The sequence below is a fragment of the Ambystoma mexicanum genome, chromosome 10 (assembly GCF_040938575.1).
Source record: "Ambystoma mexicanum isolate Mex_15411 chromosome 10, UKY_AmexF1_1, whole genome shotgun sequence".
Lineage (NCBI taxonomy): Eukaryota > Metazoa > Chordata > Amphibia > Caudata > Ambystomatidae > Ambystoma > Ambystoma mexicanum.
Window position 1 is genome coordinate 136,864,279 of NC_090932.1, and position 25,644 is coordinate 136,889,922.

Here is a 25,644-nt window from a genome sequence, read left to right on the forward strand (position 1 = left end):
CAAGTTGAATATCTTCTAAGAACACTCGCGGTGTCCTGAATTGTTCGCAAATACACAAAATGGGGGTGTCCTAAGGACGCTGTCCGTATTGTTCTCTGTCAAGTTGAATGTGTTCTAAGAACACTTGCGGTGTCCTGAAATGTTTGTAAATAAACAAAATGGGGGTGTCCTGAGGACGCTGTCCGTATTGTTCTCTGTCAAGTTGAATGTGTTCTAAGAACACTTGCGGTGTCCTGAAATGTTCGCAAATAAACAAAATGGGGGTGTTCTGAAGACGTTTCTAAGAACACTCCCGGTGTCCTGGAATGTTCGTAGGGGATGTCCTGAAGGCGTAGTCCGTATTGTTCGCTGGCAAGTTGAATGTGTTCTAAGAACACTTGCAGTGTCCCGAAATGTTTGCAAATAAACAAAATGGGGGTGTCCTGAGGACGCTGTCCGTATTGTTCTCTGTCAAGTTGAATGTGTTCTTAGAACACTCATGGTGTCCTGAAAGGTTCGCAAATAAACGAAATGGGGGTGTCCTGAGGACACTGTCCGTATTGTTCGTTGTCAAGTTGAAAGTGTTCTAAGAACTATCGCGTTGTTCTGAAATGTTCGTAGGGGGTGTCCTGAAAACGCTGTCCGTATTGTTCGCTGGCAAGTTGAAAGTGTTCTAAGAACACTCATAATGTCCGCGGACATTAAAAGTTTCCATAGACCATAGTTGAAATGTTTGACTCTATGGATGTGATATGCTGCAGTGGTTGTTGCCAGGGCATAGAGTCTTGGGTGCATGGCCATTTGGTGCATTTGGCCATGCACCCAAGACTGTATGCCCTGGCAACAACCACCGCAGCATATCACATTCATATTTGCTTATAACTTTGGGTGAAAAACAAATGTATAAGGAACAAAGGTATTAGATACTATGGATGTGATATGCTGCTATGGTTCTCATTATTGTATACTTACTGTTTGGTCTAGTAACAGGAGTCCGTGTTTTTCTTGTTAATTTCTGTGATAAAAGAAAATAGCATGTTAGTATTAGTATTTTGTAATGACTTATTACATTGTATAATCAATATACTTTTTTTTTGGACCCTCATATTTAGTATATTACAAATCAGAGTACTGTGCAATTTGCTCAGTTTCTGTATTTGTTGCTAAAATCATTGGGTCTGTGGGATAAAAAAAAATCCATGTTGGATTAAAAAAAAAACCTTTTTCTGTTATGCTACAGTTTATTTGTTTGTTTGTTTTCAGTGTTCACTAGTTGTTTCTGGCTAATGCTTTATACTTTGCTTTGTTGTATTTTTTTTGGAGCAGTAACAGATTCTTCATTTGTTTTGATATTATAAAATTTTGGAGCAGTTAGATACCAATTGGAGTATTCTAACTGTGTATTTTTTGGTCTAATTTAGTGGTATTCATTTATCTGATTAGTTGTAGAATCTTTGAGCAGTTAGATAGCTTTTTTAGTATTCTAACAGTTTATATTTTTTTAACACAAGTTTACTTAGGGTTTAAATACAGTTTAGTTATCAAATTTTGGTTTTAAGAACATCAAATAAGCGTTTGTAAGATTTCCTGGTAATCTCTGCTTTAGAGTAATGGTACTATCATTACATTCAAACCATCCACATTTCTTTTTTATATATGCAGTGTAGTGTCCTGAATTGGTTGTGGCTCCTGCGTGGTAGATTATACCTATTGTTGTGAAGGTTTTCTTACCAAGTGATATTTGGCCATGTGTGAATCCAGTCAGCTTGCAGTTGTTTTTGGTACCATCTGCATTGTAACGTAGAAGCATTAGTATTATGTATTTACTATGTGTTTGTATTACTAACGTGGAGCGATTATCTGAATTGCAGGTAGAGCATAATCTACCATGGTTTGCATTTTGTACAAGTCGCTGAAATGGAATGGATTCACAATTTGGTATTGATATATATATGAAGCATTCATTGGGGATTTCTTCTTGTGTCACATTGTTGCAGAGAGTGCATGTATGTTTCCACATGTATGAAATCTGAAGGATTTCATTTTTAGGTATGTTTTTGTTTTCCAGTACTTGTAGTAAGAACATTAGAAATTCTTGTGGATCTTCCTGTGGACGTTATAGTGAATTTCACCATTCCAGCACAGTAGTCCAATTGTTGTCTTATTCCAAAAACACTATACGTGTTGTCAGGATTGTGTGCTGCATTTCTGTGAAGTACTAACATTTGCAAACACAATGGGTCTGTACTGTGTAAGTAAATGTTGTCAACAATTGGTGGTAATTGAAATAGAATATTCATTGCTACATTTGCGTAGCAACTTACACCAACTATATTTGAGAATTTAAATGGTCCAGGTAGTTCTGTATCGAACTGCTTTTTTTGGAGTTTGTCTTCCTTCTTTAAAGAAGTACCTGGTTTACTTTCCCTAATTGATTTTTTTTTGCTTGTGGTACTTGATGAAGTATTCGTTTCTTTTAATCTCTTTGGAGGATTTGCAGTGACATCCTGTTGCATTTCTGTTTGATTTATTTTTCTTTTATAACATTTTACTTTTTGTGGAACAGAATATGTGTTTAGGTGGGAGGTGTACAGTGAGCGAAGTCTATTGTATTCTAAAATGCAAGGAATATCAGCGTTTATTTTACTTGCATCAAAGTTGATTAGAAATAGACCGTCAAGTGTACGTAAGCGTGATAGTGCTACATAGCTCATGCCTTCTTTAAAGACTGTGTTACCAATATCTATCATTGCTTTGTCTAGGGTAAGACCTTGTGATTTATGAATCGTGACTGCGTATGCAAGAGTTAGAGAAAATTGTTCTCTGCGTACATACATATCTTTGAGGAGAAGGAATCTAGCTGTTGAGCGTCCTATCCTTTTTACTTCTGAAAGTTTGTCAAAGAGTATATTGACAAACAGAATTTTGTTGTCGCATGGGTATGTTTGAAAGCCAACAACTGTACCCAGTGCTCCATTAACTAGTCCTTGGTCCACGTCAAGGTTACGTTTAAGCATTACTCTGCAATTTAAGGATAATGTTAATATCTTTTCTAAGCCTGCTGTGTTTGAGATTGATTTTTCTAATTTATTTAGTCTTGTTGTGGCTCGGTCACACATGGGTAGTGTCATACCATGTACTTCTAGTTTGTCTGTGGCGCAAATTTCCATGATTGGTTGCATTTCTTTACTTAGCATGATTTCGTTGAATTTGAAACAGCTTGCAAGAGTTGGCATTAAGGCCATACAATTGACATTTTTGTGGGCTAATTGTTCCATAACATCTGTAGCACATGCATTATCGCCATAAAGTGCATTAATGTGCCGGGTTTTCAATATTCCTTCTGCTTCTTTAGAAAGTATACCAACTCTGATACTTTTTAAAATGTTGGCATAAGTGAGATCTGCAGATTGCCGCATTTTTTCTGTTAATTCTCTGTATTGGAAATGTTGCCAAAGGTTGACATTTCCAATGCAGAGTTTGTGTCCTAATGTTTTAAAAATAGGCTCACCTTTTACTGGTGTTAATTGAAGCAGATCTCCAAAAACAATAATGTGTTTTCCTGCAAAGAGCTCTTCATAGTCTGTTTTGAGTACTTCTTGTAATATGAGGTGAACCAAAGCTAACATCAGGTTGGAGACCACGCTCACTTCATCTATTAGTAGCATTTTCATTTGTTTCAATACTCTGCGTAATTCCATTGCAGCTTCTGCAGAAAGTTTGTAATAGTCTAATTTGTTCTGGTGTTCTACTGGTAATAGTAGTAATCAGAGTAATGTAACACCACCTATGTTGTAGGCAGCTAAACCTGTGGGGGCAGTGACAACAGCTGACAGTTTGTTGTTTGTCAATTGTTGAAGGAACTTACTAATTATTTTGATTGGGAATGTTTTGCCAGAACCAGCTTCACCACTGATGTACAGTATTATAGGTTTATAATTATGGCAGGAACATTCTTTATTTTCATGTTTTACACCATGTGCAATTTGTTTTGTTACTTCTTGAAAAATGCTACTTTGCTCATCGTTTAGTTTTGATTGTAGTATAGTTAAGTCTTCCTTATCTTCATACTGACACATGGTGTTTTCTACTTCTATCATAGCTAATTCTGCCTCATTTATTATTAGTGGTTCTCCCAGTGGTTCTTGGATTCCTGTTACAGAAGGCTGACTACTGTCAGGAGTGTCCTTATCTAGTTGGGCTTGGAGTTCTTCTTTGTGTTGCTGTTCATTGTGCAACATTGTTTTGTACTGTGTAAAGTTTACATCAGTTATAGTGCTTTCATTTGCTTTGAAAGCATCCTCATATGAGTCATAGTTATCTAGTAATTGTTCTTCTTTTCTCCATGGTTTGAAGAGTTGTAGCAGGGACATGTAATAAACTTCTTTATGTTGAGGAGTCTTTAATGACAATTTGACATGATTAATTAAATTTGGTTTAGTGAGTTTAACTAAGCTGCCTTCACAGTTTGTTACTCTATATTTACCTTTTTTTTCATCAGGTTTCATATTATTTTTGTATGTGTAGTTTTGGGCTATGTGGTATAGACACATGTTTTCCAAAGTATTACTTCTGTTTGGGTAGTATGTGTCCAATAAATTGTTTTTTAAAATGTCTTGGCTGTTGGGATCATGCTTGGCTATTGTTTCTATATCTTCATATGATTTTAGAACTCTTTTTCTAGATTTAGCTGGACCAAGACTTAGCCATACTATATTTTCAGATTTACCATACAGTGCAGTACCAGTTAAACGATCAGCTGCTTCATATGATCCACATTCTCTATGGGTGAGCATTTTTATGCCCAAGCTGTATAATTTCTGAGATACTGTTTTATCTGATGACAGGTCATTCCAGAGGTCTTGGAGCTCTGTCTTTTCTGCTTTAGTTAAGTATGCTGTGACATATCATGCAACTGCAGTAGAATTGTCTGCAATGTACTGCACATCTGTGTTTGCATTCCATAAGTGGGCAATGATTGCATTATAATCATTGATATATTTTTCTTCTTCTTTTCTTTTTATGTAATATGTATTTTTAGGTGACTTACCTTTAACACTATGTCTAACTGAAGACATGAGGTTGTTCACTTGACCTGCATTTGTAACTGGTCTAGGGAAACCAAATCAGCATTTGGTGTAGTATTTCCCTTTGTTTTTGTATTTGCGACGACAATATTTTCCACATTTGTGTCTTTGAAATTGTAAAATTTGTGCATGAAGATCACTATTTGTGGCTTCTGATGGAATTTCACAAGTGACATATTTTTCAATAAACTGTAAAACAGTGGCATCACTGTCTTGACCAAATTTAGGAGCATCTTTAATCCATAAAAGCATGTGGATATGTGGTGCTCCTCTGGCTTGGTATTCTTTTCTCCAAAAGAAGTGTTGCACTTCTCCAAGGGGAGGAACAGTTTTATTACAAATAAAATGTAGCATAGCAATGAAGCGATGGTGAAAATATCTTGAAACATTAACAGGATCCAAAGAACAAAGTTCTCCAGGTGTTAGTATATCTACGTTTGTTTTGTTTTTATTTGATATGCGTAGGAAATCATGTAAATCTTCCCATGCATATTCTGCACAACTTAATGTAACAAACCAAGTGGGTGGGCCAAGGTTTCTGATCATACAACGTACATCTCCATGACGTCGAAACCAGTACTCTTTAGCACCATGCATATTTGATAATAGATTTGTAATATTTGATTGTAAAACCTCATCCTTTTATTGCACTTTTTCTAATAATTGTGTAGCTGTCATATTTTGAAAGTGTGATCCTGATTTTAATATGTGTGCAACTCCGTAACATAAAGTTGCTAGTTCACTTTCAAAGAGTAGGTGGAATATGTATTCCACATTTTGTCTAAATCTGGGATCTTCAGAATACATCCGTAATGAGCGGTATTCTGAAGCTGATATTTGAATAGGTCTATCATCATACCTTCCTCCTTTGCCAGTAGGAAAGAGTAGAGGAAAAGCACGTGCTTCTATACTTTTTTCCCATATGCTGATTGGCAATACTTTTGTTTGACGCATTTGGTAAGTTTGCAGTGCATCTTCTACGGTGTCATTACAGTGCAAAGGATGAATTGTATGATGGTCTAAAGTATTTGATATTGTAGCAGGATCTAGTAGCTCAAATTGACCAACTTCTTGTGTTTCTTGAATTATTTCAGTTGTATCTTTCAAGTTTTCTTCAATATTAATTTCTTTGTAATATTCATTATTCTCTTTAAGAAATTGGAAGGCTTGTCTAACTTTATATAAATCTACCAGCTGTTGCCATATTTTTTTGTCTTTTGTAGGTACTCCATTTACTAAGATAATTAAAGATTGCTGCATTGGACATTGCACTCCTAGAGTATGCACATTTTCTTTTAGATATAATGGTAAATAAACTACTTTTCCACGAATGCCTTTTACCAATTCAGAAGGAGGTAATTTAGCTGTTTTTGGTTGAAGGCGTATTATTGCTTGAAATGGGTGTACTGTTTGAATTATGATGCGCTCATATAAATTAAGTTGTTGTAGGGGTTTTGGTACTGGGTATAATTCCAAATTATTTGTGATAGCACTTGACAGAGTTTGGTGTTTGTCAAGTTTTGTAGTGCAGTAACTGCAAAGTATTAAGGGCTCGGTTATTTTGTATTTGTTTTCTGCTACAAGGTAGAGAGCTAATTCAAACCATTTAGAATCTTCATTGTCTTCTATTTTGTATGATACGTCTACATTTTTTGTGTTACTTTTATAAAAAGTTCTACGGCAACCTACACATACATGGTTTGGTACTTCAGCTGATGTACTTTTAAATTTTAGTATTTCTTTTTTGTATGTGTTTAGCAAAAAGTTGCCATGTGTAGAATTGTTGCTTAATTGGTTTAAAGCTATTTCATTCTGTAAATGGCTTTCACTTCCAAAATATTTTTTTTGGATATAGTGAATTTCTTCAAGTAGGTCTTTTGCTGTACCATGTAGAAGGATGTTATTTAACTTTGCTAGTGCTAAAACAGGACTTTTAGCATTGTACAGTATATAGACTAGATTTCTTATAGTTGAATGATGTGTTGATATCCTTTTGATAGGATCCAGTATGCAGGCCAATGAATGTCCTTGTAGTCCTGTGTACTTGCGCACTGGACAGGTATCCAAATTTTGCAGTAATTTAATTTTGATTTTGTCTTTGCTTTTTACATATTTATTGAGGAATTGGCGTAAAGATTTGAAACATTGTTTGGGAATGTTACACATTGACGTGCATGGCGATTTGTACACTAGACGTTCTGATTCAGTTGAATGGAGGGGTAACTAAGATTTCAAGGCATATTTTTGTAAGGAGTACTTCTTGTTCCATTATGGTATTATTCACTTTTTCATAACCTCGACCACTGCTATGTATGGCAATTGTATGTGTTTGCTTTTGTTTGTACGCTTCTTCATTAAAATATGGTTCTGTGCTCGTAGTGTGATTCCATTCACCTCTGCAGATACTTAAGAAGTTCTTTCTGTTGACATTTCACATATTGAGAAGTCTTTTTTGTAATTTAGTTATTAGTTTTGTTAGTAGTTTCATTTTGTTTAACAGTAAAATAAATAACTTTCTTTTCAGAAGAATTGCACTGTCCATCAAAGCTTCTAAGATAAATTTCCTATGATAGGTTTTAAGCATTGAACCTGATTTCTCTCCTGTTTTTATAAGATTTTGAAGGACTTTGTGATGGTGCATTTCGCCTAAAATACTTACTTTGCACTATATTAAAATTTGAAGAAGTAGTTTTATCTGTAGTGATAGCTGATTTTCTTTTAATTGTTTTTTGGTTTGTTTTACATTTTGATAGAGGAGGTAAAGTTTTTGTACTTGAAACTTCTTGTGTTTCACTAAATGACTGTATTAGCTGTTTTGTTTCAACTTTTTTTTACAAATTCTGCTAGAGATGGATGCTTATGTTGGACACTTATTTTCATTTGCTCTACTTTTGCATTGCTTTCTACGGACTTGACTTTTGGTAGGCATTCTTTAGGGTCTGTTGAAAAAAATAAAGAAGATATGGGTCGGGGTGTTCTGGAATGTATGTGTGCTGTGTGCATGAGTGTTTGAGTAAGATGATAAAGATGTATGTAATGGTATGTGATTGTGCATTGGGAACTACAACTAGTAGGGATAGGTATTCTTGAATTTATGTGTTACTAAACTGGGGTTCAGATGACAAAAAAAAGTAAGCTAGTGGTGTGGAAAAGTACAAATAGTAAATCTAATGTATACAATTAAAACAGTTGTTTGTTCTATAATATGAAAATTGTAGCGGTTCAGTTGGGTAATTTGTGTGTCCAAAAATAGGAATTTGTGGGCCATTCTGGCTGTAAATCGCTGTTTAAGACATGGAGATTTTTGGACAAAATGGTACACAATCTCTATTTTTAGGCACCAAAATAGCTCGTATTAATGTTATATTATGTTTGATTAATAATACAAATATTATGGTGATATTCTACTTACTTTTTTTCTTAAATAATTAACAGGTAACTTCTTAGTTCTTCTTTGTTCTTCGAATTCGGCTGCTTCTTTCCAGTAGACTGGTCTTCACTGCAATTGTAAAAGCTTCAAATTAGTAACTTTGTTTGTATATAGCGCTGTTTTTAATTTAGATATTGATTTTTTTAATTGAAATCCTCAGTGCCTTCTTTAAAACCATTAAACTAATTTATTTACATAAGATACATTGCATCAGTTCAGTACATATGATATTGAATGACTAACTGTAGCAAAAAAAAATATCTTTACTATGTCTTGTGAAATTTATAATATACCAGTGAATACTACTATTTCTGTAAGTAAGCTGTTCTAGGTAATAGCGCCTCAATGTCATGTCTAAATTAAAGTAATTAAGTATATAAATAAATAAAAACAAAAAAATATGAAATTGTATAAGTATTTTTTTAAAGATTTAAACATAGATTGTGCTTGCATGCAATTTTGTTTGAATATATGTAGTCTATATTTTTCATTTAAAAAATGTTAGTTTAACATGATTTGAGTGTGTGTGTGTATAAAGAAAGTAAATAGTATAAAGGTTTATAAGTGATAGTTGATTTTAGGATATTGAAAAAAATACAGTAAATTAATTTTACAGATTACACAAGCTAAAAGTCTTATTGAAAATGTGTTCATCTACTGTACAGAAAATATGCATACCTGAAGTTTGTGTTCATGCATATGGATATGCATGGAGCTGCAAGTAGAAATCTTGGAGACTTGTACAGCATTTCTGGTAGATGGTGCTTGCCAATGATATGACACTTGTACTCCGAGAGATTCACAGTACATTTGCAGTGCTGATCTATGATGATGCAGTTAGATCTAGACGTCTTGAATGTGATTGGTGCATGGTCATGTGATTTTTTAGCTACATCCAATGAGGGAATGGCAGAGAGAGTGAAGTGGAAATGGTAGAGGCTGTTCATGTTACGATATGTCCGCGGACATGGCGGTAGTTCGCGGACATCGGGAGTTACATCCCGGGATTTTTGGGTTCAGAAGTCATGCAAATGAGAATAAGCACTGAAAGGGATTGGTCAGGAAAGTTTAGTGGGTGTGTTGTGCCAGGAGAGAGTTTCTCAGATACTCTTTTTGCTGAGAGAACAAAAGATAGCTATGGCTGTGTGTTTCAGAAAACAGATTGTTTGGATTTTGGGAGATTTGTGGATACATTGGTTGAAGGTGCATGCAGAAAGCTGTGGAGTAGCTGTAGATCTTGGATTCCCACATGTGGAAGTACACTGGCATGGAGTACGTGGAATGAAGTGGTTGGACTTGCTACCTCTCTGTGCTACTTTGGAGACAGAGCAACATCCAGACATAATTGTAATTCATTGTGGAGGGAACAGTTTAGGACATGTGACTGGAATTTTTTTGCAATTTGCTATGAAAGAAGGACTTGGGAAGGTTATGGACATGTTTCCTAATTCTCAAGTGATATTTTCACGGATTGCGCAGAGACAAATGTGGCTTCGTTCTTCTTCATTTGGTCCACAAATGGAAAAAGCAAGGCACAATGTTAATAAGGCTGTTTGTGCCTTTCTAAGAGATTTTGGCATGTCCTCTTTTCACAATGAAAATATTATGTTTCGTAGTACATACATTTTTCGCAGAGATGGAGTCCATCTTACTTATGCTGGCAATCAGATTTTTCTGAGAAATGTACAAAATGCATTGCGACCTTTTTTGGAATTACAACAACCATTTTGAAGTAGGTGTTAAGCATTTATAATTTTTGACTTACAAACACCACCCAAAGGCTCTTTTCAAAGCCACCACTTCTTCCCAGAGAAAATTGCAATGTTTGTGATGGGGTAGCAACCCAATTTTTTAAATGTTCGCGAACTGTCCGTGGACTTCTAAAAAATACAAAGGGCCCTGCTTCATATTTTCTGATCCTGTCACCGCAAGGACCACCTCTGTGGGACAGCGTCTTCCTCAAGCTGCCTCACAGGCCATACAGAATGCTGATGACCCTTACCTTTCGAGGGTCACAGTTGTATGTATGTACTGTGACACAGTTCTCTCCAGGGGTGAGCGACTTCGTAGTGCTTTTGAGACTATCGTCTCAGAGCACGAGAAGATCTGCTCACTACCCAAATAAAACCCACTCTACATCTTCCTCTCTCAGCTCGCCCTTTCTTATCCCTGTGGTTGGTGTCCCCCCCTTACCTTCCTTTCCCCTCCTCTCCTAGTGTGTCGTGTATAAAAAACAAAAAAAAATACAAAATATCAGTGATGTCATCAATGACATTTGTGAGGTCATCTTTGATGTCCTGGGTGTTAGTCTTAGCAGTGCACGGTGGTGGCGCGAGTTATGGTTGCTTAGCTTACCATAACTGGCGAATTTTAAGGGTTTTTCGGTTTTACTTGGAACCATAACGTCCCTTTGACAAAGTTTTTTCACTGAATTTCATAGGTTTTTAGTAGAGCAACTTAACCATAACGTCCCTTTAACAAAGTTTTTTCACTGTATATATATATATATATATATATATATATATATATATATATATATATATATATATATACATATATATATATATATATACATATACATATATATAGAGAGAGAGAGAGATTATAGGACATTCAGTTTAGGCCTGTGTCTGGTACTTGTATTTTATATGTATGATCAGCAGGCACAGGCTATTGTGTTTATGTTGTTAGAATGGATTTCTAAACTCTGACCTGCTGGACAGAAGTTTAGGAGGCCACCCTAGTTTAGTGAAACAGGGAACCTTCTGGACAAGCCAGACCAATAACGGTAGCTTGGCAGGCGGTCAATACTAAGTCTCAGGAAGGGTGAGCGTTATCAGAAGCCCCCAATGAGCACACACAGTAAAGATTCCACATAATCCTCTTAGACAGGTGTAAACAAAAATACAAATATATTTATTTTAGGCACAATAAAACAACTTGTATAGCCAAACTACTAATGCAAAAGTTACCACACAAGCATTTCACTATTTAACATATATACAACTACTGCAGCCTAATGCGGAAAAGGGAGGAAATCACCAGCAACCTGTAACAGAAGGGGGGGTTAACACAATGTAAGCATTAGGCAGTCTTCAGGATAGAAGCACTAACTTATTCAGTCCAGCATTACGAAGTGGGGTGCCTTGTGTTCAATATACAGCAGTGCGTACAAACGCACGGTCGTGTGTAAAGTGAAGACAGTACCTTTTCAAGATGCTGGACAGTTAGGTCCATTCCTGAGGTGGGCAGAACAAGTTCCAATCACGAGGGAAGGGTCTGCCCTCATGGACAGAGCAGTTTGAGGCGTTCGATACAAGCTAGGAAGTGTGGGCTATCCCAGCCAAAGAGGAGAACCCTTGTGCGTAAAGACAAATTGATGAGTCAGGGGCCACCAGTAAGTTATGTAAGCACTGACCCTTGCTCCAATCCATACCAAACTATGCCACTCTAGTCGAGGTCATCTGGGATTGCAAATCCTATCTTTGCTCTCCAGTCCGGCTCTCAGCTGCTTCGGGACGGGACGATAGTCTGTGATGAGACAGTAGCCACAACTCCTCCTACGAAAGGAGGAAGAGGAAAATTCTGGTGCTGCAGCACGCAGGGCACAGCAGAGAAGGCAGGGAAGCCACCCATAGTGACCGTCTCCACAACACAGTGATGCAGGCACCGCAAAGGCTTGCGGTGTGACGCACTCTCCTAGTTCGCGACGCAGGGGTGCTAGGCCTTTCATATTTGGCAGAAAAATGTTGAGGACCACATGCTAGGGATTACCAAAGGTCCCACTCCAAAAAGCGGCACTCCTATGCAACGTCCTTTGACAGAGCTGGTCAGTTTACTAGATGGCCCAGGAACACTTCTGAGAAGCTCTTTTGGTGGGAAATCAGGAGACACAGAGAGTAGTTGTTCCCAATACTCCAAATGGTCAGAGTGCCCTTGCAGGCTTTCTAAGGTCAGGATCAATGCAGGCATCCAACGGGTCAGCAGCAGGCTCAGGGTGCCAAACCTACCAGGTGGTCTCCAACGGGTTCATAGGTCTGCTTCAGCTCACAGGATACTTGGCTCCTTCGGTAGTTCAAGATGAACCACTATAGATCGACCAGAAATGGAGGCAGGGCGCCTTCTCTTATCCAAAATCGATGCATAATTGAATCTGGACAAAAAATAGAAGACCCGCACCTTTGCATGCGCCCCAGCCATGGTCCACATGTATTCTTGCATACCAGATATCCTTGCACCAGTAGTGTGGATTGGGGCCAGACAGTCCCAACCCCCTTTATGGGTGTTACATGCAGCAGGAGCCCGCAAAAGAGGTGGTTTTCACGGGAGGCTGCATCCCCAAATAAGAAAGTCCTGTGTGAACTCGACCTGAGGGAAGGCAAAGGACAGAACAAAAGACTTTGTGGCACGGCCATTCTCAGCACTGGCCACTGTCATGAGCCATGTGCGGTAACTGCGGTATGGTACGATAACAAATAGTTCAAATACCAGAAAAATAAACTGCTACCACCAGTTAATTCTTGGCACCCTTGTACCGTCACCCAAAATTCCTTAGAGAGTGTCTACGGCCATAAAACAAAAGGATCCCAGTGCACAGTATAGTGATGTACTTGGCGCACTGATAAAATATTACCAAGAAATGGCAACATCATAAAAGTCTAGGGGAAACATAGTTTCCCAGTACTGACAGCCTGAAGGACGTGTCAGTTTCCCCATAACAAGTGAGCAAAAGCCCAGGGGAGCACAGCAGAAGTCTGTGCTCCACTGGAAAAAGTCAGGTCAGGATACGGAAACAAAAGCAAATAGTTTGGAGGGTCCATAATATGGAGGGAAAATTGCATGGTAATCTTTCTTAACAATGGTTGAGTTGAAGTTTACAATCGTTAATTAGCCCTCAATTGAGGGGATAAGGAGGAAGTTCTCTGACCATTAGAACTGATGACTAGTTTCCGACCGAAAAAATGTACACGACTGTCTAGCCCTGAGTTAGGAGGAAGAGCTGCGTAATGGGGCTGTGGTCTGGCCAAAGGGAAGGGGCTTTGGGAGTGTATGCTCTATCCAGGCTGCCTGACTGCTGAGCTTGAGATGCTATTTGTAGTCGCCCGTGTTTATGGAGGAGACAGATGAGACGCATGTATCTGATTTATGGTGCATATACATAAAAAAGCTGCTTATAAGTAACCGGATATTCCTAAATATTACCAAATAAGGCAACAGGGCTCTCTCATTACTTTTCATTTGCGAAGTCTGTTCTACCAGTTGAACGTATATCAGGCTTATAGGGTAAGGCAAAATTATAATTTATTTACCCGCTCTAGTGTTTCGTATTTCATTTTGACGCTTGTTCACAATATCGTGAACGCAGGTAGATGCTATGGAAGGTTGCAGCATCAACACCGGCAATCAAGTCCGGTCGTGTGGCCTCGTACCGTATTTCTTTAGAGTGGGCATTTAGGTTTGGCGTTTGGGACTCGAAGCATGAAAGTGGCATGAAAGTGTAAGATATTGACAAATGACAAACAGTGCTCTTAAATTGCGACATTCATTTTCCTGAGGTGGAGACGTATGATCCAAGTGCACTGGGAGACTCTAAGCATCAGTACTCTAAGACAGTATGCTCCTAGTACAGGGCACCCGCTGCAGGGGTACCAGTCACTTGCATGCGAATAAACAGTGTCACTACCAGTGCTATAACCCTGTGTGCAGCTCTTATTGTGTTTCATAGTACTATAGACCTGAGTGACGTTAACAGAGTGGTTCTTATAAACAGATGCCAGCCTACTGCAGGGGGCATCCATCCCCAGTGCTTGGGGCTGGCATGCTCTTATTACAAAGGCTCATCTCCTGTACCATAAACCAATGTGCTCCCTAGAGCTATACAGTGAGCAATATCAAGTGTTATAAAACAGTATGCGTCTATGCAAGTGGGATAGTGCTATCAACCACTATGTTCCTATGAGAGCGAGTTATCGTCATTGCTATGCACCAGTATGCCCCTATCAGAGCGTGTCCTCTCTATTGCAGTAGACCAATATGCTCCTAATAGAGGAGGCAATCTTCAGAGTGTTTAACAAATCTGATAATGTTTCAGCAGGTCGAATCCATTCTAGCAAACCACTATGCTACTAGAGTGGTTCATCTGCAGTGCTATAAACCGCTATGCTCCTATTCGAGGGGGACAGCTAAAGTTCTATGAAACCACCATGCCCCCATTAGTGCGGGTCTTCTACAGCGCTATACAATACTATCCTCCTATTAGAGGGGTGTCATCCCCCATGTAGTAAGTGACTATGCTCCTATTAGAGTGGGACGATAATTAAAAAATCCTTGCTTTTAATTTTGCCAGTGGTTATGGGCAACAGTGCTGGGTCAGTAAAGGTACCTAGCTCGGGGATCAACAATCGTGGAGAGGTTATGCATTGCCAGAATGTTCCTTGGAGGTGTTTGAGAAGCCCCTTGTTTGAAATTGTGGCTGTGGCGAAAACATGCATCTCGACTTCTAGGTCATGTGAAAGGGAGCACCCTCCTTCAGGGATTGCAAGTAGGATTTTGTAACCAGGAGCAAATAACATCTCCCGGGCATCGTACATCGCTTGTGATGTAGAGGATACCCTGTGGAACCAGGAGTCAGTCTATAGCGCACACAAGCAAATCGAGCATATGCTCTAGTTTTAAACTCTAAGGGCCTGATTCATGGAACGTTTTCCTATGGGATTGCGCCATTATAAAACACTTGCATGAATCAGGCCCTATATATTTATCTAGTGCATATTATGCTATATGCTTTAACTGTGCCTGGGATGTGTCCTTCATTTTCTTTTAAACACACACTTAACATGTATTATCATCGCATGGCTAGGATTTGGGCACCACCTGCCTGTGAACTCCCAAGTAGCTCCAGGCTTCGGTTGCTTACAAGCTAAACGGGCTCGCCTTGCCCATAATAACCAGGTGCTAACTAGCTCCTAGATCCTGGTAAGTTTGAGCCCTGGGTGGACCAAGGGCTTGTTTCAGGAGATACGAGGGGGAATGCTATATCATTTTCTATTGGTGCAGCTCTAAGGGGCTCTAAGTAGTATCTTCATGGTCTCTCCACAGAGTACAATTTGAATATAATTGCAGTTTCTCGTTTATGTCCTATGCGACTGAAGGTTCAATCACATAAAATGTGTATTAACTTGCTTTACCCTCATAGTGAAGCAGTTGTGTTCTTTGCAGGCACAACGGTTTTTTAGCCACGTGGTGGAACTGTGATTAGGTTGTTGTCCCAGGGATGGCTGGGCCGTATGTGTCCAACATGGAACACGTCTGGAGAGGATAATGGCGAAATAAGTGAATTAAGCGTTTATGCCATTTAAACGTTATGCCAGTTCATGTCTCATATTGACTTAATTGTGGCTTAATAATCCAGGAATGGGCCAGTGCGTTTACTCTGTTCTATACAACAAACCTTCGGTGAGCTAGGGACCGTCTTTATGCCAATTTCCCCCATTTCTTGGGGGGTTGAGTCAGCTATGCAGCAGATAACTGGTCAAGGGCCATATATTTCATGCCTCAGCATTGATCCCTACTCGTACAAGCGGCTGAGGACACCGTGGGAGCCCGGAATTGAGCATAGGATTACAACCCGTAAGGAGGTTGGCATTTTCTCATCATGGTGAGATGAGGTATAGTTGAGTGGCCACGAAAATAGCTCAGGGCTGACACGTTTGTTTTGGAAGCAAGGCAGCACAGAGGGACATGGGTTCAGATCACAGTACCGCACTTAGAGGATGGTCCCAGTATGAAGAGTGATATAAAAGCGCAATTTAATTTTAGGGGATCCCAATCACTCAAATGGTAGAGCATGGGGCTACCAGAAGCCAGATGTCGGGTGCATGTCACCTCTCAGGCATTTGAAAGTGAAATGGCATTGTGAGGAGGAAATTAACTTTGGGGCATTCCTATGTTCTGGCATTGAGTATGTTTTTTTCTAATCGAATAAGCAGTTATTGTAAATGTTTACACCTAAAATCTTCCTTTTCTCTGATTTGAAGGCAGCTTTATGCTCAATGGGGTACTTTCGTCGGTTGGTAATTTTGCTTCATTTGCTGGTCATATTACTAGATTGAGGCAGTCAGAGGGTATGTGTTGTGTCAGTATCCTTTTGCAGTGGAGAGGCTGTTCGACACAGCCTCAGCCTTGGTAGACAATTACATACCAACAAAATGTCCTGTCATCAATTTACTTCAATTGGGCGGAGGTTGGATGAATTGGCAGAAGGAACTTCGTCATAGGGGTTGCCCCCAGGATGAGTTTCAATCTCCTGGAGGGGCAATGTAGCTGCCCAGTAAAAATAACATATAATGTTGGGGTGCATCAAAATGCAGTGGGACATAGGAAGATGGAATACATAAGGTGCATACATTGTGCCGAAGAAAGTAGGGCCTTGAATCAGCTACCCGCATACTTGCAACTATTTCCATGCCCACAGACCCGAGAACTGTTACTTTGAATGAGGCTCAACCTCTTATCGACGAGAGTGGTTTTGGTACAATCAAAACAATTGACGGACCAATCCAGCGCATGCCGATTTTGCAAAGACACAACACAAGAATCACTACATCAACTCCTAATGGTTTGTGATGTGCTAGCTACTAAAAGAAAAATATACACCACCACACTGCCATTAGAAGCATCTTCCTTGTCGCCAGGGGATCGCTGATACTCTGATCATTGGAGAACTGAAAAGACGTATTTTCGGAGTTGTTCAATTATGGAGGGAAATCATGAGCTTGACAGGCTCATAGACGTACGAAAATGTGAGCTTCATGACAGTCCTAATACATTTCCCCGTCATGATTGTTCGATGGCCTGATTCTGATTTTTAAGCTCCTCTTCTAGTGTTTCTCAGACCTGAACCCTGAATGGAAATGATCTATGATGAATTAATGAAAGGTTTCTAACAAACGTAATCATTAAATAATGTAAAAAATAAAATAGAAAATAAAATAGGGTGCAATACAATTTCTCAGGCGTCTTTTGCACAGCAGTAGGCCTCAGCGTGTCATGTCAATGTTCTGCAATTTTAAGCTTCGCATGTGTAGAATCCTGCTGGCTCGGGTCGACCCAATTTGTTGGGATTTTCTCTTCTGCCTTGATCTTTCCCTGAGATTTTCTCTTCTGCCTTTATCGTTGCCTACCTGGACAAGGGCACTTTATGTGGCTCATGACTGCACATTGCAAATGTGCAAGGGCTGGTACAGATTGTTTGGGTTCGGAGATGATTTTGCAGCCCGGGTTGTGGGTTGAGGGATCCACTCTTGTCCAATAGGCCAAGTCCATGGAGAAATGGCGGTGGCCACTCAGGTTGCCCATCATGTACAAATGTAGCCCTGGCTTCAGCCTTGGACTGTCCGGCAGGAAAATGACATTTGTGTTTTTGCAATTTACCCTGTAACAGTTTAGAAAGCAAGTAGGACAAATGGCCAGCTGGTGGGTCGGCAGGGCTGGAGGAATGGGGTGCAACCTGCAGCGGTGACCACATTGTGGAGGAAGAAGAACATTAAGGGGCAGAGATCACATGCACCCCTATGCTACTGTGCTTTGGACATGGGTTATTTAGACTCTCGTGCCAACAGGGATGGTGTCAAGGAAGGGTTGGATTTTTCATTCATGATTTACTGGGGGATATTGATGACTGCAGATAACATAGCACTGGGGTGGGGGGAGCAGTGGGTGGGCTGTCAGACATTAGCCCAATCAGCCCTGTGGAACTGTTGATGGGGACCTATACAATGGATTATGAAAATGTTCGGACAATGACCAAAAATCTTGAACTATGAATTTGCTACCCAGGTTGTGGGTTGAGGGGTCCACTCGCGTCCAATAGGCCAAGCCGGTGTGGAGCAGGGGCTGCCCGCTGGGGTTTCCCATTGGGTGTATATGTAACCCCAGCTTGGGCATTGTACTATCCAGCTGTACATTGGATTATGCAATTAACCCTGGGACAGCTCAGGCAGTCAGTAAGCCAATCAGGCAGCTGGCGGGTCAGCAGGGCTGCTGGGGTCAAGGTCATGGTAACCGATTATGGATGATGTAAAGGACACGTGGGGTCCCTGCCAGAATCCAGGTTTTTTTGTAATAAAATGCACCCCGTTTTCCTCCAAAAATCGGGGTACTATCATTTGTGTAATACATGTGTTTTATGAAGACACGGGCACATACGAGTGCAGTCATATAAAATGATATTGAAAATGATTAAGTGAGTTTATATTTTTCCTGTTTGTTTTTGTGTTTTGCAGAGTCGGAAACATGCCAGTAAAGTTCGGCTCTATTACATGCTTCATCCCGCCGATGGAGGCTGTCCGGCAAAGAAACTGAGGTCGGAAAATGTGAGTAGTAGATTACCCTCACTCTAGTAGCACGTGCAGTGTCATCAATGCCGAGAACGGGGATGCTGAGGAGTCTTGCCATCACTGAGTGATACCAATGCAATCACGTAGCAACAGCCATTACCTGCCTCCCATGTTTCAGTAGTACAGGGACGATATATCTATGAGAACATGCGACAACACTCTCTCATATGATACACAACAAGTGCATGAGGATGTTGGACCATTTGAGCAGTTGACATTGACATTGCACAGAATTGCAAACATTTGCTTTTTGTTTTTTTTAAAGGGACTGCAAAACAAAATGAACTGCATAAGAAGCATTTACATAGATTCAAACGTACACTTAAAAATGTAATATGGAAAATTGCATTTAAATGGCTTTAACGACCTTTTTTCAACCGGATATGTCTATATTTCTTTAAACGCAGTGACTATAAAGCTAAAGTATATAGTGCAGCATCCAATTACGGTTACATGTCTTTATATCGAAATATTATACATTGAATGCGCATATCTCAAATATTTTATATTGAAAACGTTTATACTGAATGCACTTCTTGGGGTGTCCCTCCCCCCACCAACCCCTGTTTTCAACCCATAAAAACCCACCCTGACTGTTACCACAAAAATATCTAACCCTTTACCGCAAGCCTAATTGCTTTCACTATAAAGGTTTTCAATATAAAAAAAATCGATATAAACACGTCATACCGCTTTGCTAGTGCGTGTAAGTGAGCACACGCTAGGGGTGTGGCTCGAACTTGCACCACTACTCCAATTCGAGCAAGGGAAGGGTTCTGTCTCATAGGCTGATGTGTTATTTGATGTTTTCCATTTGAATACAAACGGTGATGGGTAGGAATGATGCCATAACCTTTGGTAGGGCGTGTGCCATCACTACTCAAGAGGCCAATGCTCAATCAAAGACAAGGTGGTACATCATGTAATGTGTCAAATATATGACAGGTAATCGTGATGTTGAGTCATAACCCAGTCCTAGGTTTATTGTGATGCCTACAAACTAGTTGGTCATGTCACCTCAGGACATAACAGCAACATAAGGTGTCATCTCTCCAAATAAAGATGCACCACACTACTTAAATATATGGAATGAAACCTATTCCTCAGGCTAAACAAACTAACTATCTGTAATGCTGTATTTATTTATTTATTTGTTTGCTTATTTTTATATTTATATCAGCGCTCAAAACCCTAAGGTATCTAGGCGCTAGTTGCAGGAAGAGTTTGGTACAAGACTGGCAAAGCTACTCCTCATGTTACTGGGAGCTACATCAGGCGTGCATTCCTAGTACATGGTAGGTGCAGATATACATGTAGCATGTAAGACACTCACATTCACAATGTGTGCATGCTGTTAGGTGCCACTGAGTGATTGTACAAAATTGTGCGAGATGGTTAAACACTAACGTGGAAGTGAAGAATATTCTGTATTGTTATAGGTTATTGAAGCCGCCAGTGCATGGTTTACATACCACAATGGTCCCTAGATCGCATAAACCTTTTGTGCTGAATAGAAATATGAGGTGCTGGCCACTTGGGTTGATTGTTGGACATGGTGTTGGTAGACTGCGTTTGGGAGAACATTTAGCTTGAGATACAGAGAATTGTTTAAACCAATGTTTGTTTGATTTATATGGGAATAACGTGTTTGCCTTAAACGTATGTTAGTATCATATGAGTCATCCACGTATTACACCAGAGAGCTAGAAATGTGCATGATGTCCTGTTTTCTGCAGATGATATGCCCTGAAGAAGAGCTATCCAAAATGCTATGCTAAAAGAATATCGTAGAAACATGTTTTGGAGTGAGGCCAACCAATTATAGGGTCATTGCCATAACTAGTAGGCAACACGAATTATTGTTGCAATGATTAGGAAGAATTAGTGATTTTAGTGATATTAACGGCAATAAATGAGTTGTTAACAATACATCTGTGTTTTTTGTATAAATGATTTATTGATACAAAAACATAAAACGTATGTAGTTTTGATACATTTATTTATACAATTTGTAATAATGTTGGACGATTATGATATAGTACTTTTTAAATTTGTTGCAGATAATAAACATTAAATGGATGTTTCTACCAACAATATTGTGTTGTTTAAACAGTCCATGTTATTTCTGATCTCACAAAAATGTATGGATTTATTTCACGTCTAGACTGAATTATAATGTATTGGTGCAGCTGGATTGGCTGTATAATATGTTTGAACCAAAACAAGAAAGTACCCCATCAGATCAAGCAGGTCCCATGATCACAGCACATAAAGCAGTGATGCTGCGGGATATCTATCCACCCACATGTCTGCACCTATTATGCCGCATGAGGCCACGATATAGCAGATCAGGCATCACTGCTGCAGCATAAGCAACTAGCCATGGTTCTGCCGCAGAGCCCGATGACCACTCCTGTGATGCAGGACATAGTGTTGCGTCAGACCTGCTGGTGTACTCTATACATTGGTGTACTTGAATAACATCTTCCATGGGATAAGGTTCATATGCAAACATATAACAAAGTTAAAGCATATATAGCTAACACTGATGCATAGGCACATTATTTAGATATGAAACTGAGGTAATTTGAGGTAATTAGAACATGCACATACAGACAATCTGAATCTGGTTCATTAAAGGGAGAATTCCATTCAACCAGAATATTCTGAACTATGCTTCTACAGCCCTGGTTTTGTTTCCTATTAATGCATACTACCATTAGTAGGGCTGGGCAAAATTGTTACATTTTATTCTGGCAACCACAGAAGTGAACTCTAAGATTTAGATCTGTTTTGCCCCAATCCGTCGTTCCACCACCCCTGCGTATCAAAAAGAGTGATGCAAAGTTTCTTGTGCAATCTCGCAAACCAAAACAAGCTGCAGGAGGTTTCTCATGCTGCTGCGCGAACCTAGCATGGATGAAACAGAGCGGCATGAAGTTTCCCGTGCCGTGGCACAAACCTACCACAAACCACAAAACAAACAAAAGAGCTGTGCAAAGTTTCTCATGTCACAACGCGAAACTAGTACGGATGTAAAATAAGCCTGGGTGAAATTTGTCATGTGGATTGTGGAAAACCAGGCAAACTACCACATTTCCTCGTGCCACTGTACAAGGTACAGACCGGGAAAAGAGACTTTCACAACGTTTCTCGTGTGACTGTGCGCACCTATCACAAATCAAAAAACCATGCACAGAACTAACATGGGAAGGAAATACCACGCTCCACACGAAACCAAACAAATCTGGGTGAAACTTCAGTAGAGGTGAAACCGTAATGCTAAGTTCATGGAACGAGTTGAAGCAGGCTCCCCAACAGATTCTGCACTTTTCGATTCACGCATCTCACCCCTAACCATGACATATGGTGCACAGTGTAGAAGTATACACAATGCCTAACAGTAGCACAGCCCAAACAACATGTGCCGTAAGATGCTACGCAACAAGTTACATGTCCTATACAGAAAAGGCAAACATGTGCTATGCATTGTGGGTGTAATGGGTGCCTTACACAGCCATACCACTTCAAAACAATACATGTTTCCATTCTCACCAGACAGAATACCTTAGGGAACATGCATGGAGTAATATCAGGCATATGTGCATTCATGGAGAACCCTAGTGTCCAACACACACATCATCCACAAAGCGATTTGCAAGTCAAAAGGTGTGAGGTGCTTTCTGTGGAGCAAGAGGCAAGCAGCTTTGTGTGGTCAATAACATATCAGTGCAAATGCTTCATGCTTCATTGAATCCAATCCCCAGCATTGAACTTTAACAGAATGCTTATGGGGAAGAAAATTCAAGGGAGAAAAAAAGGCTATATTGCTAATTAGTATTTTTTGAAAAAAGGTAGCAGGCTCCCCTCTCCAGAAAGAACATGGCATGATAACCTGTTCTGTGTTTTCTTCCCCTTTTTGAGAGTTTGCAGCCATCACATTATGCTCACTGTACCTTTAACAGATAGGGAATACCCATTTGCATATCAGTCTTTGTCCCGCCCACATGGGCAGTCCAGCGATCAATGTGAACTCTCAAAGTGGGGAAAAAACCACAGAACAGGTTATCATGCCATGTACTTTCTGGATAGGGGCACCTGCTACCCTTTTTTTTAAAATTTGTTTTATAAAAGGAACTTGGGGTTGGTCACCCTGAGTTACCTGGATGTGGACTCCCTGCTCACTGTGCTCAGAGAGGCACAGCTCCACCTCACCGATGAGGCCCAACAAGTCTGAAACACGTGTATGGGGTTGCTGTTAGTACTCTTGTTCAGAAGGGAATTTGACGTAGCATTTTGGTGCTGGGCTGCTCGTGTGGTCAGGACAAAGACTAACATACAAATGGGTACATCCCTCCCGCCACCACTCCTGACTCTCTCTCTGACTCTGTCCTTGCTAACCTGCAGCTCTCCATTGCCAAAAACCTTTGACATCATTGCCGCTGTCATGAGGATCTGCCTAAAACCTGCCCCCAAGAACAACAGCTGGTACGACTCTGGTCTAGCATCTCTGAAACGGAAGCACAGAGTTCTGAATGGAAATAGAGTTTTGGTTCACCCTCTGATAAACTGGCCTGCCACCGCCTCCAAAGGCAATACTGCTTCCTTATCTGCTCCAAGAAGGGGGCCCACATCCAAATCCACATCTCTGGAGCCACAAACACAGTTGAACATTTCAAAATCTGCAAGGTATTCGGCAATCCATCTGCAGTCTCCTCCTCCCTCCTTCCCAGGCTCTCTGCACCACCATGGCCTCCGATTTCACATCCAAAACCCAGGATATATTGTTCTCACTCTCCTCAAGCCTCATCTCCGCTCCTGCTCCCCTTCCTCTCTTGGCTCCTCTCCTTCAACCACCCTCACTCTCCTCCCACCTGAATATAGCACCGGATGAGGTCTATAAAATGGTCCGCTCTATGAAGGTCTCCTAAAAACAGGTGCTCCCCTGCTCGTCGTGAGGACAACCTCTCCTCTCTCGCCCCTGCTCTTGCTGACTTCTGTAACCACTCCTTCAACACTGGCTCTTTCCCTTTATTCCTCAAGCACTCCCTCTTAAAAACTCTGTATGGTGACCCCTCCTGCTCGGCTAACTATCACCCTATTTCCACTAACCCCTTCCTGGGTAAACTCTTGGTGAAGCTCGTGCTCTCCCAACTGACCCTCAACAGTGACCTTGGTGGTTGCCTTCATGACCATCAATCTGGATTCCGGGCATTCAGAGGCACAGAAACTGCTCGCCTGAACACCTTTGAAACCATGCTTGCAAACCGCAACTCCAACTCTCCTGCCATTCTGATTCTCCTTGATGACTCCTACTCCTTTGACATGGTTAAAAATTCTATCCTCATAGAATGACTCAGTGACACTCTCGGTATCAATGACCAGACACTGGATTGGCTGACCACTTTCATCACTAACCACCCTTGCCAGTTGCAACTAGGCCCTTTCTCCTCCACCCCCTTACTCTCTAGCTGTGGCATCTCTCAGAGCTCTCTCCTACACCATGACTCTTCAATATCTATCTTGCCCACTTGCGCATCTGATTTCCTCCTTCTCTCATTTCCAGTGTTATGCCGATGACACAGCTTTCCTTCAAACTTTCCTTTGCCACCTCCTCTTCCTCCTCTCTGATACCTGACTGTCCGCCATTCAGGCATGGTGCGCAGCTAAGGTGCTCTGTCATAATGCCAGTAAGACTGATACCCTTCTCCCCTTTGGCCCCCTCCCTCCATCTTGCTGTGAGGCCAGAAACCTTGGGGTCATCTTTGACTCTACTCTTTCCTTTGCCCCTAACATCATGGACCTTATTAAGAAGTCCCACTTCCAACTCCACCCCCTCAGAGGCATTCTTCCTTTCCACAACATCTCCTAGAAGTTCAATGTCTCTAGAGCTGTGGTCCTCTTCCGTCTGGACTGCTGCAAAAGCCTCTTTCTCAATCTCCCCCTTTCCTCTCTACACCCCCTCCAGCTAATACAGAATAGGGCTGCACGACTTGTCCTTGGCCTCAAGCCCAGGGACTGTATCTCTCCAGCCTTAACATCTCTCCACTGGCTCCCAGTGGCTGCTCCTAAATCAAATTCAAGACCCTCTGCATCACCCACAAGGCCTCCTGGGGACTGAGACCAGATTATCTCCAATTTTCCCTCCCAAAATACTCCCCTACTAGAGCCCAAGCTCCTCTAACTCTAACTCTTTCACTGTCAAACACTTCTCCAAGCATAGAGAGGGCAGGGGGGCAGGTCTCTTTCCTCTGCTGGTACCTCCCTTTGAAAGAGCCTTCCTGCCCCTTTCAGGCTTAAGGCAGACCTCCTCAAGTTCCTGAAACTGCTCAAAACTCTGCTCTCCTCAACCTCTTCCACTCTTTCCCTTCCCTGCTAATCACCCCACTGCCGCTGTGACTGGTGACCTGATCCTCATGAATTTCGCAGGATTCCAGGTCCTTCTTCCCAGTCGACACCAGCGCCCCACCCCACTGCACTGCCCTTGCGTGCCCCGGCTTGCGGCTATGCATCTCACACGGGGAGTCGCCTGCACTAGCACCTAGCTTGAGGTTCTTCTCCTCGGCACTTCCCTCCAGGGCCCTCCACCAGCACTTGTCCAATCCACTTCTCCCCCCCCTCCTCCCTATCTCCTGCCCTTCTCCTAACTTCACTTGCACAGGCGAATACCACAAGGCCTAGCAGGACCATGACTGTATTTTACTGTTTTCCATTGTCATTGTTTCCGCTGCTCCCTTCCCATTTAGCCTTG

The 25,644-nt window shown here is 40.9% G+C and overlaps 1 protein-coding gene across 4 annotated transcripts in view; it reads left to right on the forward strand.

Annotated features, from left to right (window-relative positions):
• The window catches only part of ZMAT4 (zinc finger matrin-type 4), a 2,593,958-nt gene that overhangs the window by 1,370,452 nt on the left and 1,197,862 nt on the right, over positions 1-25,644 (forward strand). For all 4 annotated transcript variants that reach the window (XM_069617629.1, XM_069617626.1, XM_069617628.1 and 1 more), the window contains one exon: positions 18,780-18,869. In XM_069617629.1, coding sequence (XP_069473730.1) covers positions 18,780-18,869 — 90 coding nt within the window. The remainder of the gene's footprint in view (positions 1-18,779; positions 18,870-25,644) is intronic.